Source organism: Corapipo altera, unplaced genomic scaffold (genome assembly GCF_003945725.1).
Source record: "Corapipo altera isolate COAL_440 unplaced genomic scaffold, ASM394572v1 343, whole genome shotgun sequence".
NCBI classification, from domain to species: domain Eukaryota; kingdom Metazoa; phylum Chordata; class Aves; order Passeriformes; family Pipridae; genus Corapipo; species Corapipo altera.
The window spans coordinates 2,886,199-2,901,789 of record NW_020884913.1 but is presented as its reverse complement, the minus strand read 5'-3'; the positions used below and the strand labels follow the sequence as shown (position 1 = coordinate 2,901,789).

General features: G+C 47.4%; 2 protein-coding genes and 1 long non-coding RNA gene across 6 annotated transcripts; 2 read left to right on the top strand and 1 right to left on the bottom strand.

The window, feature by feature from the left end:
- Nucleotides 1–737: 737 nt before the first annotated feature.
- LOC113952447 lies at nt 738–1,466 on the bottom strand. Its single transcript, XR_003529549.1, has 2 exons — nt 1,271–1,466; nt 738–990 (listed from the first exon to the last, which is right to left on the bottom strand). It is a non-coding gene; the product is annotated as an uncharacterized LOC113952447 (long non-coding RNA).
- Nucleotides 1,467–1,505: 39 nt separating this feature from the next.
- On the top strand, nt 1,506–8,288 carry ADAP2 (ArfGAP with dual PH domains 2). Of its 4 annotated transcripts, none has more exons than XM_027654539.1 (10): nt 1,507–1,695; nt 2,623–2,753; nt 3,418–3,509; nt 3,642–3,727; nt 4,064–4,173; nt 4,815–4,961; nt 5,574–5,657; nt 6,068–6,130; nt 7,313–7,390; nt 7,940–8,288. In XM_027654539.1, the coding sequence occupies exons 1-10, from the start codon at nt 1,605–1,607 to the stop codon at nt 8,147–8,149; spliced, it is 1,092 nt and encodes a 363-aa protein (XP_027510340.1). In that variant the 5' UTR covers nt 1,507–1,604; the 3' UTR covers nt 8,150–8,288. The 4 variants fall into 4 exon arrangements, with proteins under 4 accessions (XP_027510342.1, XP_027510340.1, XP_027510341.1 ...); XM_027654540.1 differs by lacking the exon at nt 1,507–1,695 and adding an exon at nt 1,809–1,909; XM_027654542.1 differs by lacking the exon at nt 1,507–1,695 and adding an exon at nt 1,845–1,953.
- A 115-nt stretch (nt 8,289–8,403) lies between these two features.
- RNF135 (ring finger protein 135) lies at nt 8,404–15,134 on the top strand. Its single transcript, XM_027654538.1, has 6 exons — nt 8,404–10,031; nt 10,819–10,905; nt 11,440–11,610; nt 12,407–12,554; nt 13,004–13,105; nt 13,914–15,134. The coding sequence occupies exons 1-6, from the start codon at nt 9,690–9,692 to the stop codon at nt 14,447–14,449; spliced, it is 1,386 nt and encodes a 461-aa protein (XP_027510339.1). The 5' UTR covers nt 8,404–9,689; the 3' UTR covers nt 14,450–15,134.
- The last annotated feature ends 457 nt before the right edge of the window (nt 15,135–15,591 follow it).

Below are 15,591 nucleotides of genomic sequence, written 5' to 3'. Positions count from 1 at the left end.
ATTTACCTCCTTTTGAAGTCAACTCTCAGGTTTTAATAACTGCCTTAAGAAGTTGTTTACAGAATCTCCTGTGGTGTCCAAAAGGTGAGGTGGAATTCAAGTATTTCACTTCTTGATCAGATCCTCACCACATCAAATCACCTCGAGCTACTCTGAATGAAGATGATCTGCATGTAATGATTTATTTGAGTTCTGGTAAATTATCAGCTTTGGATTTTTATGCATCAGGTATGAGCATCTTTTGTATGCTGGAGTAAAACAAGTTTCCAGGAGGGATGGGCTCGAGGAAAAGGGCCCTGGGGCTGGTTCTGGCACTTGGAAGCTCCATCCTTGTACTGTGGAATTCATCTGCCTTTGATTCAAAATAGTTTCCTGCAACAGTCTGGGCCCTGCTTAGTCCTTGATCTACTGCCCCTCGAGCTCCCTTGTGTGTCTTGGGTGGAATTCAGTGAAACCAGAAGTAAAACAACCCTGGAGTTTCACAATGACTCCCCCCTTTAAGCAGCAGTTATTAGTAGGTGTTCAGCAATTGAAAAAACCAGAAAAGCAACAACCCCGTTGTTCTTGTTGAAATCTCAGTCGAGTTCCAAGCTTTTCTTTCCCTTAACTGTCATTCCAATATTGTTTTCCAGAATGTAAATGAGGGTGACATTATTCTACCATCCTATGAGTAACAGAGAAAAAAAGCAGACTACCTCAGTCTTTGTAAAAGATGATATAAATGACCACTTTGCAAATCATACAGATTCTTTCTTTTCTTCCATAGGAATTGTAAGGACACCACAAAAATTGGTGCGTGGCTTGCAAGAATGTGGGGAAAATGAAATCTTGTTTATATTCCAGTACCCACCAGTTCCTATAGGGTAAGTGCTGAAAAGAGATTCTGTGCAAGTGGTTGAACAACTCAACTTTTCAGATTTTCTGCTGGTATTTGTTTCTCAGCTTCACAATAGTTACAAACTAATTAAAGGGTGCAATGCTACTTAGCACCTAAAAGATGGAAAAAACATGTCAGAACTTTCAACTGGTAACACCTGTAGTATTTAGTGTATAATGTGTCAGCACTTTCAACTGCTAACACGTGCAGTATTTAGTCATCTACAAAATTACAGTGTTTTTACAAGGTTGTACATAAACTTTACTAAAGAGGCATCATGTGTTGCAGTGTACTCTAGCAATGCAAATGAGCAACACAAATTAAGTGTAGCCTGAAACTAGTAAAATGAAAAATATTTGAATCCCCCTTCATCTATGTCTGAAATTAATTAACCTTGAAAATCTTTCCCTCAGGTTTTTCTCTTGGTTGAAGTGACTATTATGTCACAGCCTTTTTGGAGTTGGCTTTAACGTGGAAGAGGAGCTCGTAGGAATCCAGTCGGAATTTCAGTAGGAAATGGGATTTTCAGTAGTCCTGGGATGCTCCGTTGTCCCGGTGTTGAGCCGCGTGAGATCTCCTGAGCCGTTTGGGGCCGGTCCGGAGGCGTCGCCCCCCGGGTCCCCCTGCAGGGGGCGGCCCCGCCGGGCCCGGGGCTGTGGGGCAGGACGGGCCGGGGCCGCGCCGGTTCCTCATTTCCCTCAGCGCTCCGCGCCGGCCCCGGGCGGCGATGGACCACGAGCGCAGCAAGGCGCTGCTGCGGGAGCTGCAGAGGGCGAGCGGCACCGGCAACGACCGCTGCGCCGACTGCGGGCGGCCAGGTACGGGGCCGCGCCCGGCGCTGAGGGCAGGGCCGCGCTCGGGAGGGTCCCGCCGCCCCCTCAGCGCTGCCCGGCCCGGCCCGCGGCTCCGTGTCCCGCGGGGAGGGAGCGGGAGGGTCGCGCGGGGCTGTTCGCGGGGACACTGCCCCGGGACGGGGAGCGAGGGGAGGGCAGCGGGGTCAGGAAATGGCCTCGGCACCGGCCGCCTCCCCGGGTCACTCGTGGACGGGGCACGGGAGGAGGAGGAGGGTGCGTGGGGTGGGTTTCCAGCCCGGGGGTGTCACTGCTCGGGGGTTGGGGCAGGGAAAGGCACCGAGGAGCCCCGGAGAGCCCGGGCGGGCGGGTCACTGGGAGCCAACTGTAGCTGGAAGAAGGCGACAAGTGGCTTCTGTTGGGTGCGATAAGGGAGAAGTGGAGGGTGGTGCAGACCGAGGAAATGGTCTTGCCAGAGCATCGATGCCTGTTGGGCTGCACCTGTCGAGGCCACTCCGGGGATGCAGCAGCAGGCAAGGGCAAAATCCCTCGTGGGCACTGGACACGAGCCCTCGCTGCAGGTGGTTGTGCTGGGATGTTCTCAGTAGTACTGACTGCCCACAACATCCTTCCATTGTAAATTCAGCAACATCAGCTTTTCGTGCAGGACTGATAATTCGCTGAGCTTTTCCATCACCACTCACCCACCTGCAGAGTCACGTTAATTTTTAAAGCAAACAGTCAGTAAAAGAACCTACAAATGCACATTGTTCACTGTGGAAAGCAGGTGCTGTTCCCCTGAACACAGTGAAGTGACAGCCATAAACAGTGGGGTGGGATTTGATGTATTTATTACATGTGAAGCCTGGGCTGTGCATCAGATGTGCTTTTTCACCCTTGCCAGTGGCTGTGCCTTTTTCCATGTATTAATTCATTCTTTGTGTTTGTATCTAGGTCCAGAGTGGGCTTCTTACAAACTTGGAATACTGGTTTGTGTGAATTGCTCTGGAATCCATCGCAATCTTCCTGGCATCACCAGGGTCAAATCCCTTGTGCTGGACTTCTGGGAGAACGATCTTATAGAGGTACAGAGGAAAAAGCAGTAATTCACTTACTTTTCTCCACATTTCATCATAACATCCTCTACCTCCTAATGCCTGTGCCATACACCATGGACAAAGGAACAAAGCCACACAGAACCAAGTTAACTCCATGGGTAACTTTAGGGGTTTTTTTATGACCTGCTCAATCAATTGCACTGATAGGTGACTGTTTCTAACAGTCTGGTGTGTATTTTTATATGCACAGTTACTTCTCACTGTGGTTCAGAAGCCCACAGATATTTCCAGGTAGTGTTTTCTATTCAGAAAGCAACAGATCGTTCTTAAATATTGGTTCAGCCTCTCATCGTTCAGTTGAATTGTGTTAATAATATAATCACAATTAGTGTCTGGGACAAGATGAAGGAACAGGGAGATCAGAAATAAATTTTCTCCTAATTTTCTTTTGTTCTTTTAATTGACAACCACAGTCTTGTATTCCTTCCCATTTGGTCCAGAACTGTAAATACTGAAAGAGGCTCAACCACCTAAAATTTGCAAACTCCAGTGCTAAAGGGAATTTATAAATGTATGTAGAGACACACTGAGAGTTACTCAGAAAAAAGCACAGTGCTCTCTTTGATACAAGTTCCTGACATGGTGTTGATTTGTAGCTGCACACCTGACTGTAACTTCTTTTGTATTTCAGTTTATGAAGAATCATGGGAACCTCTGTGCCAAAGCAAAATATGAGGCCAAAGTCCCTCCCTACTATTACATCCCCCACTCTGATGACTGTGTGTAAGTTGATGGTTATTCACTGCTCAGACCTTCACAGCTGCTGAACTACTGCTTCCCTCTGCAGGTCTCTCTGGCTGGCTGGTGAAAATAGGGTAGAGGCAGATCAGCTTTATCCATGTTTTCCTCTTTCAGGGTTTTAAGAGAGCAGTGGATTAGAGCTAAATATGAGCGTGAGGAATTTGTTGCCACCCGAGTCTGCCAAGATCCTTGTTCTGCAGGTAAAAGGATTGTCAGGGAGAAGGTGTCAGCCCTACAGCACAGTGTTCTGTTCACAACTTTGAGTGTCTCCAAGGTTGGCTTGTCACATTTGAACTGCTGGATGTGCAGTCATTGCTCTAGGTCTAACTTTGAGAAGAGGCTGCTAAGAAAAGGCACTTAGACAAGTGCAAGGTATATTCAGCTCTTACAGTTCTCTAGTTCTCCACTGATTTTTTCACGTGAGGTCAAAATTCTCAGGTGGAGAAGAGACTTGAAACTGGTCCATGTCACCTTTAGCTAAACAGTCCTGCTCTTGTGCCACCCCTCTCTGACACTTCTCTTGGTCTGCTCTGCAGAGAACCGTGAAGGATTCCTCTGGAAGCTTGGGCAGGGACGCAGACAATTCCACAAGAGGAAATTTCTCCTGTCAGCAAGGGAAGGGGTGATGAAGTACTACGGCAAAGAAGTGAGTTCCTCAGCCAGAGCAGCAGGTCAACATCCATCCTCAGACCCTGCTCTTTGCAGGCAACAAACCAGCATAAATAACTTGGTTTTGCAGCCAGGACAGCTTGTGCTTGTAGGAGTCCAAATGTTTCCCCATTACCCTGTGTGGTATCTTTTGGATTCAGCCTCTTTCCTCATCCCTTATCTCAACCCTACAGCCTCCTTTTGCCTGGGGAACAAAGGAAAAGGATACTGGCAGTTGAATAGCAAGACAAAGACGAGGTCTATTAGCAGCTGTTACCTCTCACAGTACCAAAATATTCTCTCATCAACTCCTGCAGCATCATCCTCAACATGTGTCCCTTCTGTGGGAGACAGTAGCAAACTGTTCTCCAGTACAAGGCTGGAGACAGACCCACCCCTTGCAATGCAGACACACTCCTCAAATAGTGACCCAGCCTTTGTCAAGGAAAGGGAATCACTCTTTGTAAGCCATTTTATGTTGCATGTAATTAAGGCTTTATGTTTCCAGTGTATCCAATATTGAAATGTTTCAGGATGTCTGCTTTCCCTTCAGCAGGGATCTGGTCCTCATACAGCTGATGTGTCCTGCATTGCCTTCCCTGAGAGCACTTTATTACAGTGATGCTTTTCATTCTGCAGAGCACAGTTCCCAAAGCTGTTATCAGCGTGGAGACTCTGAATGCAATGTTCCAGGAATGGAAAATAGGACATTCCCATGGGCTGCAGATCACCTACAGCACAGATGGGCAAACAAGGAACCTGTTTGTCTATCACGAAAGTGGAAAGGTGAATATCCTGGAGATTTTGGAACAAGCAAGATACTTAGATGTTGGATCTGGGTTTTGGAATAGATACCCTGTTTCTGCAGGATCTGATTTTGTTTGAAGTCACTAAGATTTGTAGAAGATAGAAAATGGCAGAATTTGACAATAATAACTGTACCACTTTGCTCCTCTTCTCTTGGGGCATATATTCAACTTCACACCCTGGATAGTCTTAAGGCTTCAGTGGTGCACTGATGTAAATCTCTGAAGGTAACTGCCTCATGGTTTTAAACAATTCTGTGGTTATATTCTTGGAAGAATATAGTCTTTCCAGGTGCAAAGGTTTTTAAACAACCCATAACTGAGTCAACTGAAAAGCCTGTGTGCACAGGCATGGGTGACTGTCCATGCTGAGAAAGTCTAGGGCCCCCCAGGAGGGGCATTTTTAAGTTATTTTGAAGGGTCAGTGCTTTTCAGGTGTCTGGGACAAGTCAGTTGAGTCTCTCTGCCCCTTGGGGAGAAAGCACATCTTTGCAAAGAGGTCACAAGGAAGGAGAAAGGCATTCTGGAGAGGCACTGCTCTTCCTCTCCTTGTTATTCTTGCCTTTATGTTCGTGTTTGCTGTTTTCCCCAGGAGATTGTTGACTGGTTCAACGCTATCCGGGCAGCACGTTACCATTACCTCAGAACAGCCTTCCCAAATGTCCCTGAGCACGAGGTGAGAACTGAGCAGGGCTCAAAGCAGGCTGGGCAAACACAGCATGGGAAAACATGCTCTCACTTCTTCTGCCAGTCAGGTGCTCAAAGAGCAGCACTTGGGTCTTGGGAATGGACTGAAGAGGTAGAAGGAAGGGCCACAGTGGATAACATGCCAAAGCTTAGTCAACATTTAAGGCCTAAAAATCTCCATGTGACCCTTATGATGTGCAATCTTTCAAAAGTGTTATGTTCCTTCTTACATCAGACTTCCCTTTACTGAGCAGCCAAAAACAACCCAGACCCCAAAAGCCACAATTGATGGTGATTAACTTTGGCAGAAACAGAGCAGAAAAGCAGTCTAGAATGAGACATACTGTCCTGGTTTTGGCTGGGACAGACACAGACTTTTTTGTGTTTGTGTTCTCCTAGCTCATACCCAGGATCACAAGAAATTTTGTCAAAGAAGGATATATGGAGAAAACAGGACCAAAAGTAAGTGCACACTTGGCAGTACACAAACAGGATCATTCCAGGTAGAGAGTATTTGGTAATTCTATGATGTTGCCTTGTACAGTGCTTGCTCAGTGACTGTCTGCTTCCTGGGTCGATAAAAGACATTATATTCAAGCCTGCCATGTTCTTTGGGATCACGTTTTATTTTGTGTGGAAAATGAGATCGGGAAGACGAATCCTTGAAGAGTAAGCAAGATGGATTAGCTGGCAGTGGGACATGCAAAGTGCTGTTGCACAACACTCCATAGATTGCTATGTCTGCCAAGTGCAGCTCCTGCTAGAACAGAACATCACATGCTGACCCCCCCCTACTTCTCTGTTTCACTTATAGTCACATCTGCTTAGGGCAGCAAAGTGCCACTGAGAAAATTTCTCCACACTGAAGCCAATGGTTTGGTTTGGTTTATTGTGGGAAAGTATTTGGGCCAGTACTCCTTGGAATAGGAGAGCGGGGCTTGGGGCACTGCTGAAGGAGGAGATAAAGGTCTGAGGTCTTGTTTGAACACGGCCACTTCTTGCCTTGCTCTGCTCTGAGTGAGCCATGAGCCAAAGTCCCATTATAAAGCTTGGGGGTGCAGTGCTGATGCTGAAAATGCTGGGGTTTGGCCCAGCTCGTGCCTGTGCCCCAGTACCTCTTCTGCAGGTTCTTGCACAGAGCATGAAAGGTTGTGTGTTTTTCTCCTTAGGCCTCAATTCTGCCCAAACTGAAGTGAGCCCTAGAAGAGGCCTCCTCAGTTCAGCACAGAGCAGTGAATAGCTCAGGAATGGTCAGATGAGTGTAGTGAATGGAATTAGTACTTATAGACAAACCCCAGTATTGTGCACCCTGAAATTCTAGGGGCAACCCCCTGACCAAACTGTTGAAGTTGATTGTTCTCTGCAGAGCTTTCAATGCATTTCCTGCACCTTAATCCTGTTAATTTGATCACTGGTAGAACCAAACTTCCCTGCCTGCCCAAGGAATTGTCATTGAATGCAAATGTGTAGTTTGAACCCAGGGAGAAGAGGGCTGAGGGCACAGCAGTGACTCACCTGAACCAGTCTTGGGGGTGAAGGAAACTGAACTCAAGCTCCAAGTCATTTAAGCAGTCCAGGGATCCGAACAGACCAAACTCCTCTCTGGGACTTGGTCTTCAAAGAACTTCTACCATCTCCTTGCAGCACAAGGAGGCCTTTAAGGGACGCTGGTTCAGCCTGGATTCTCAAGAAAGGAACCTGATGTACTTTAAAAACCCGCTGGTAAGAGGAGTGTTCTTCACTGTTCCACATCCCCTTTGGGAAGGGGTGGGGAGGAAGGGTCTGTTCTCATCCAGTTCTTCCAGAGCCTGTGCAAGACTGGAGCAGGCTCAGCCTCAAGAGCCCATCTCCCTTGTCAGTGGATGCCTCTGAGCTGTTTGGAGCTCTGGCCTGTCTGATGGCTGTGAGGAAGATCCAAGTCTTTTAAAAGTAGCTGCTACTGCCTGTAGCATTAATGCTCACTCTCTCCCAGCCCTGGTGCCTGTAACTTTAGGCAAGATGAGCAATATTCCAATAACAGCCCAACATCCTGCCTTCTGGCACTGCTCTGGCCATGGGAATATCCTTCCCTGCTCCTTCTGAACGCCCACCAACCAGCTCTGTAAGGATGGGTCCCTACCAACAACCTCTGTTGTGTTTCCTGCTGATGTCACCAAATCAGTGGCCCCTCCTGCATCCCCAGATCCCATTCCATGTCAAAGGACAGAGCAGTGTCTGCTGGAGCTGTGCTGTCCACTGGTTAATGGCTGTCTTCTGCTTCCTTCTTTTCAGGATGAGTTTGCACGGGGCCAGATTTTTATTGGAAGGAGGGATGAGGGGTATGAAGTACGACCTGAGCTGCCCAAGGGAATCCGTCTGAAGAAGAGGAAACCAAGTATCATTCTGGTCACACCAGGGAGAGAGTTTGTGTTTTTATGTGATAACGACGAGAAGCAGAAGGAGTGGATTGAGGCCTTGGACGGAGTCATCTCCCAGAACTGATGTCCACAGGGAGGAGCAGAGTCAGGCAGCTACATCCCATCTGGCTGCAGCTCCTGTCCACACAGGGACAGGATTGTTTTCAGCAGAGTGGGTTGAATGTCTCTTACCCTGGCACAATAAAAAAAATACAAGTCAAGTTTGAATTGTGGAGGATGCTGTAATGGAACCACTCTAATGGAATCACACAGATACTCCCAGCTTCTTGCTTTCAGCATTTTACACTGTTTTGCTTTTTTATGAGTGGCAAATCCAGCTCGTGAAGACGAAATTTTTCCTAAGCACAACCCCACACGGTGCCCCAGCAAACACATTGTGGGTACAGGATGAACATGTGCTGATCTGTCTCGCCTAAAACCAGATGAAGCTTAATGAGCTTGATTAGTCTGAGCATTGAAAGGCAGAAACTAGTTTTAAAAGAGTTGTCTTCAGTGGCTTGCTTGAGTACACTCACTGAATGGGGACCAGTTCTCAGTGTTGGGGGTGAGTACTTCTTGTGTCCACTCTGTGAAGGAGCTGATGGACACTTGCCCTGACTGATACTGTTTCCTCAAGACCAAGTCTGAGGTCTGGTTCTACCAAGCAGCACGTCATTCAGATATTTAATTCTTTCCAGATAGCCTTAGTTTGCAAATCAAGAGGAAGTCCTGCAGACCAAGTTTCTGGTGAGGCTTCCACCTTTTGCTGACTATTGCCAGCCCGTCTGAGACATTCAGAATAGTTCTCTTCTGCAGAAATGAGGAAGTGCCAATACTTGCAGGAATGAGTGAGATTAATTCTTCTCTTCCCCCCTCCCCAACAGTGCAAAAGAATTGAATTGGATTATCACTCTGCTGTCTCAGCCAGCTCTGAGCAATCTGCAGCAGTTTTGCCTGCTGATGTGCTCCTGCTCTCCCCACGCAGCCTGATTCAGTCTGGTTCCCATGCTGGTTCAGCACATCTGTTAAACGGCCTAATCCTGCAGCTCCCGAAATCAATAGAAAGCACCCTCTGACTTGTACAAGGAACAATGGCAGTCTTCGTTTGGTTTGACATGTGTTAATTGTTATTTTGAGATGACCTGAGTAGCCCAGGATGACCTCAGAAGGGTTCAGTGCATCCAGTGGCCTGAGCTTCCCACGGGCGGGGCTCTGCCGGGCTGGGCTGGGCTGTGCCCTCGCTGTCCCGGCTGGGTCAGCAGACTGCCCGTGTCAGCGACTCACTGCTGCAAAATCGGGAAATTCACGGTGAAAATGAAACCCTGCCGATAACAAGGACTTTTTTGGAGAGTCACTATGAGTCAAGGCCAGGCCCGGGACAGCTCTGCATCACAGCCCATTCCCACAGTCAACCCGAATCCTGGGAACGAGTCGCAGCAGAGGAAGCGCTGACTGGCGCTGGGCTGAGCCCCAGGAGCTCTGACGGAGCTGACACCGGAGGAGAGGAGGAGACAGGGCAGAGCCCAGCCCAGCCCAGCCCGCTCCGCCCCGGCGCTCCCGTCCCCGGAGGAGGCTCCCGGGGAAACCGAAACCGTGCGGCCTCTGTGCTCTGCCCCGGCCGGGCCATGGCCGCTGCCATCGAGCTGGAGCGGCTCCTGGCCGCCGTGGAGCTGAGGTGCTCCTTGTGCCTGCAGTTCTTCTCGGAGCCGGTGCGGATCGCGGGCTGCAGCCACAGCTTCTGCCGGCGCTGCATCAGCCGGTACCGCGCGGGCCGGCCCGGGCCCGGCTGCCCGCTCTGCAGGGAGGGCTTCGAGCTCCGCGACCTGCGGCCCAACCGCGAGCTGGCCGCGCTGCTCAGCCTCATCCCGCCCGAGCTGAGCGAGGAGAAGCTGGAAACCCAGGATGAACCCTCTGGAGCTGTTGTCTTCGGCGACCGGAGCTCGGCGGGGCGGCGACCTGGGGAGAAGGTACGGCCCGGGACAGCCCGGCGCTCCAGCCCGGGACAGCCCGGGGCTCCATCCCGCTATGTCCCTCCACAGTCCGGGGCTCCGTCCCGGGACAGCCCGGGGCTCCATCCCGCAACAACCCGGGATAGCCCGGGGCTCCATCCCACGGCAGCCCCCGTACAGCCCGAGGTTTCATCCCTCTCCATCCCCGGCTCAGTAACACAACAAGCACCGTACGTTGAGCAGATGGGTTTAACTATAACAGTGTTTGGAGTTGGTGTGTCTGACACACTGAGGGCTGCACAGCTGAAGTAGAACTAATATCTGTATGTATTCAGCTGAAGTACGGTGGTAATAAGTGTTCTTGTTTCTGGGCGTTACTGACTGTATTAGCATTGCACTGCAGACTCCTGAAAGGACACAGTGTTAAGCGGTGCTACAGCTCCACCCAGCTTCGTGGCACAGAATAAGACTGGTTTAGTGTCTAGATCTCCACTTAAAATAACTCCCAGACTTGGAGGCGATGGGGAAGAATATTTTAGCACATATGTGTCTAAAAAAACCCCTTCTTCAGTCAAGCAAAGACCTGAAGCTCACAATTATATTTGAACACGCAATTGGTAACTGTTGCATGTTGAATTCATTGTGATTATTCCTGCTCAGAATTGTGTCCTCCAGGCCCCTCCTCAAGCAGTCCAGTGCTTGACTAATGTCAGTGATCTGGGAATGTTTATTATCCTGCTGCTTAACCTAGTCATGCTTTCTTTGAGGGTTATGTGGATAAATGGTCCAATGTGTCACTTTAAAGGAGGAAGAGATATGGGAAAGCTCCAAGCAACCAGAAATATCTGCAGAGACCGTCCCCCTGTTGAGGAGAGATCTCAATAAAACCAAGGTACATGTTGTACATTCATCACCTGCAGTTACCTTCTGCTTCCATCACTCTGGGCTAGAGATGTGACTGAGTCCAGGGCAGCTTTCCAGCCCAGAGCAGAATCTGCCTTTTTGTTTCCTTCTTTTCTGTCACAGTTGTTTTTATGGATGAGAATGAACTGTGGCACCAGCTGCACTAACTCCTGTCCTGGCTGGCACAAAGGCCTCTGGGGTTGTGCATTGTTGCCTTTTTCTGCTTATCCCTGAGTGTTTCTGGTACTCTTAGATGCAAAATACATATCACAAGGAGAGAATATTCATTCTTTCTGACTTGTCAAACAGAATCCACTGGCCATAAAATAGTCAAGATCCTTAACATGCCCAAAATCTCATTGCAGGTAATGCAGGAATAGTGTCAAATGTATTTTATTCCTTTGAATAAAGTTTTCTGGTCTGCAGGGGTCAGTCAAAGAGCACATTAAATGGGGCAGTAGATTCTCATATTCCACACATCTTTCCCAACCACACAATGAACTCTGTGTTTTCTGCCTTTCAGGAATACACATCTGAGATCAAAAGCCAGATTACTCGAGATTTCTGTTGCATGAAGGAATATGTTGAAAGACAAGAGAGAAGCACATTGATGTTCATTGAGCAAGAGCAAAAAGCTGCTCAACAGAAGATTGAAGAGACTATTCACCAGCTCACAGACAGCAAAGCCCAAACTGTAAGTGATGAAATGAGTGGCAGAATATGAGTGGAAACTCTCAAGCTCAATGTCTGGGATAGCTGAGTATGAACAGGGCACTTTGAGGTCCCCACTGTGCTGTTCTCACTGGAGACAGTGATGCCAATCCATGGACATTGCTGTTACAGGGAGAGTTTGGAGTGAGGAATTCAGAGGGAGAATAGTACTAAAAAAGGGCACAGGCTGGGGGATGCAGTTCCAAACCAGATTTGTTCCAAGGGCCTTGGTGAGCTGGAGTGAAGTGGGGACTACATTGCTTAAATCCAGTCCTCAGTCAAGTCTAAAGTTAAGATCCTTCACAACCTTTTTATCTTCCAGAATTCGTATATACACCCAAGTGTGCAAGTTAAAGAACTCACAGAGCTTTAAGTGTTTTGTAACAACTTTCTTGGGGAAAACACATCAAGGGCCCTCAAAAGAGGCAGTTAAAGCACTTGAGGTTCTGCAGAGCCTGCTTTGATGTTAAAAACAACAGTGCCAGTGATGCAGGTCAGCCAGCAGGAATTTGGAGTGGGGCTCACTCTCGGTTTTCTGAGGGAAAACAAGGTCTTCTTATTTTTTAATAAGAATAAACTATCCTTCCCTATTTTCTCTAAGATTTCAGTTTAGTTCTCTCAGGTAACTATCCTATAAAGGAAACTCTTGATACAAAGGATAAGATTTTTGGAGAGATCACTGCTGTTTTTCCACTCTGCCTTTATAATATAATCTGGTCTGCTAGATGAAATAACTGCTGTTCTTTACATCTTCCTCTCAATCCTTTTGTCGTTATTAGAGTAACTTACCTTATGAAGGCTCACTTTCAATAATGAATAAAATTACACTTGATGAGAAACTTAATGTTGTCAAATGGGCTGTAGAAGATCTTAAGAGAAAGTTGGAAATGTTACTTTTGGAGAAATACCCTCAGCAATTCCCACCAGGTGAGTTTCCCTTATTTTGAAATGTCTTTCTTAGAGGGCGTGGATGTAGCAAAAGAAGTAAAAAATTACTCAGTGTTCATGAAATGCACATGCAAGTAACACAAGAAACATGGGATACTCAGAAAAAAAATTAAGAACACTTGAAAGACTTTTATGACAGAAAATGGTGCATCTGCATAGAAAGATCCAACTGCTTTACCCATCTCACTCTTCTGGCTGCTCCATTCTGACACTCAGGGCAGCAGCATACAGTGTTCTGTTTATTTTGGGTAAAAATGTTTGCCTACACATCCTCTGACAATTTATACAACCTAAAAAATCAACTCTTTGGTTTGTACTTTAACCAGTAGCTGGGTTTATTTAAGGTGTGTTTTCCTTTAGAAGTATAAACACTTCCTATTTACATTTTGAAGAAATGCCTTAACACTTCTTTTTTTTTTTTTAATAAGTGCAGCCTCCAGACTCGTATCAGGAGACAAGTGTCTGCTCATCACCCCCAGAGTCTGCAGCTGAAATTCCAGACCTGGTGATTCCAAGCCAGTTTTCTCAGTGTGAGTATCCAACAGGACCCTTATTGACAACTCTCAGGTGACTGTGAAAAACTGTTTGCTGAAGAAAAACTGTTCTCAGAGCCATGAGCAGGAGATCTGGCTGTGTCCCTGAAGCACAGCAAGGCAGTGAAGTTGCTGGGAACGAATCAGTTACTGAGCACAAAGCAGCACTGTACCTGGCTGTGTATACAAGATAAAAAAAAAAAGATAAGAAAGCTGTTTTTTGGAGGTGTGTGAGCTGTTTGATGGAGGTGTGTGAGCTGGGTGGTGGCTGGTGCTGGCTGCACAGTCTGAGTTTTGTACAGGCAGGTCCTGCAGCTCACTGGTCCTTACTGTTAAGCAGTAATGACTCCAGTTATTATCTCAATTCTGCACCATTTTGACAGAAGTATTTTTACAGCCAACACACAGTACTACAGCTGGAGCTTAAAACAGAAAACAAATGTTTTGCTGATAAAATATGCAGGAACATGTCCCAGTGAACAGGTGACTCTAAGTTTTATTAAGGTAAGCATCCCACTTATTACTGACAAAAAGGTATTTTTTTAAAAAGATTGTGGTTAGGAAGAGGACCCATCCTGTAGGGTGCAAGGTGCCTTCCCACTGGAGTGCCTGAATCTGTCATGGATATTTCCACAGTTGTGCCTTTTAAATGTTTCAGTGAGCCCAGGATGTGAGTGTTGGGTTGAGGATTCTTGCTGACCTGCAGCACTGAGCTTTGATTCAGGTTTATTGTGTGATTGTTGGGTTTCCTTTCTGTTCCACCTTGTTGCCTGCAGATGAGGAGATTTTCCTTTCTCCCTTCCAGGGGCAGAGGATGTGACTTTTGACCACACGAGAGCAAACGAGCGCTTGGCCCTCACAGCCCAGAACAGCAGAGTGGTGGTTTCCAGCCACCCCACCTGGTATGAACCATCTCCCAAGAGATTCTGCATCAGCCAAGTGATGTGTTCCCAGAGCTTCTCCACGGGGTGCCACTACTGGGAGGTGATTACTGAGGACAGTGATGGATGGGCTGTTGGAGTCGCTCATGAAATGATTGGGAAGAGGGACAAATTGGGAAGAACAGAGCATTCCTGGTGCGTGGAATGGCTGGGTTCCAAAAAGCAGCTGTCAGCCTGGCACAAGGATCAAGAAACATTGTTACACAAGGATAAACCGCTGAGGGTTGGGGTTTTCCTGGAGCTACAAAAGCAGACAGTGTCCTTCTACTCCATCACTGACAGGGAAATTCTCTTGCACACCTTTGAACTCAGCACCTCCCATCCTCTCTATCCTGCCTTCTGGCTGTACAGCCTGGAAAGAAATGGATCTTTAACTCTAAGCCACCCAAACAGGAGATAAAGCCTATTCTGAAAAGGGACCATTTTGCCAATGACTGCAGAGTTTCTATCCAAGCTTCAGTGTTTAGCACAGGAATTTACCAAGGAATGCAGAGCTACCCAGGATTTCCTGGGAATCAGCAACTGGCTTTTGCCTGCTCTGCTTCTCTCAATGCTGTGCTCTGGTCCAGCCAGACCTCAGTAAAGCAATTCCAGTGTCTGCTGAAGGCAGGAACCATCCCTGTGGAGATCAGGTGGATTTCTTAAGCAGCTTTAAGTAGGCCCAGGATATTCCTGGGAAGGAATGCACCAGGGAAGCTCTAAGGCTGGGGATAAGCCTTGCTCATGGACCTCATTTTTCCTACATTGATCTAAAAAAATACAGAACAGATGATGCCATTACTTTCTGTCAAGTGAGCTTGCTTTGGAAAGATCTGAGTGAGTAAGGAATGCTCAGAGGGCAAGAATGTTACTGGTTTCAGGCATGAAAATCTTTCTCTTTAGACACTAAACTACAGGAAATAGGCTTTGTATTTGAGGACCTGCCACTTTAGGTCCCAGAAGATCATCTCACTGGCACTGTATTTTAGTCTTGCCCCCACCAAAGGGTTTTTTTCAGTCCTGGTGGTGGTGTGGCAACAGGAATGGTTGGGGAAGCAGATGCTCAGATATGTTTATACCAGCTAATAAATCATGCAGTCACTTTATTGCTCTTTTAAGGGGCCAGCAAACATGACTGTGTCATGGAAAGGACCATCTTTTCTTGCCAGGGAGCCTGAGACAAGGCAAGAGGTTCTCAGTTGTCCCTGTGGGGTCCTGGAAAACCTACTGACAGCTGGATTTCTGAGAGATCCACTGCTTCATGCAGGCAAACTGAAAACAGCATTCCCAAGAAGCAAAAGCTCTTTTAGGGAGACGAGGCATTACGGAATGAACAAAATGAGTAGTTTAATGTGAATAAAGCATGTGGGATTCAACTGTCTCATTTAGTGGAATGGGGAGCTCCATGGCTTTAAAGCCATTGACAGAACTGCTGGACATCTTGAGGGTTACTCTGTGCTGTCACTGAACACTCTGAGAGCACTTTGGGCAGAATGCACATTAGTAAGATCCCAAAGGCATGTGTATCAGCTTTTCCAAGGCTGGGGCAGCTCTCCCAGTGTA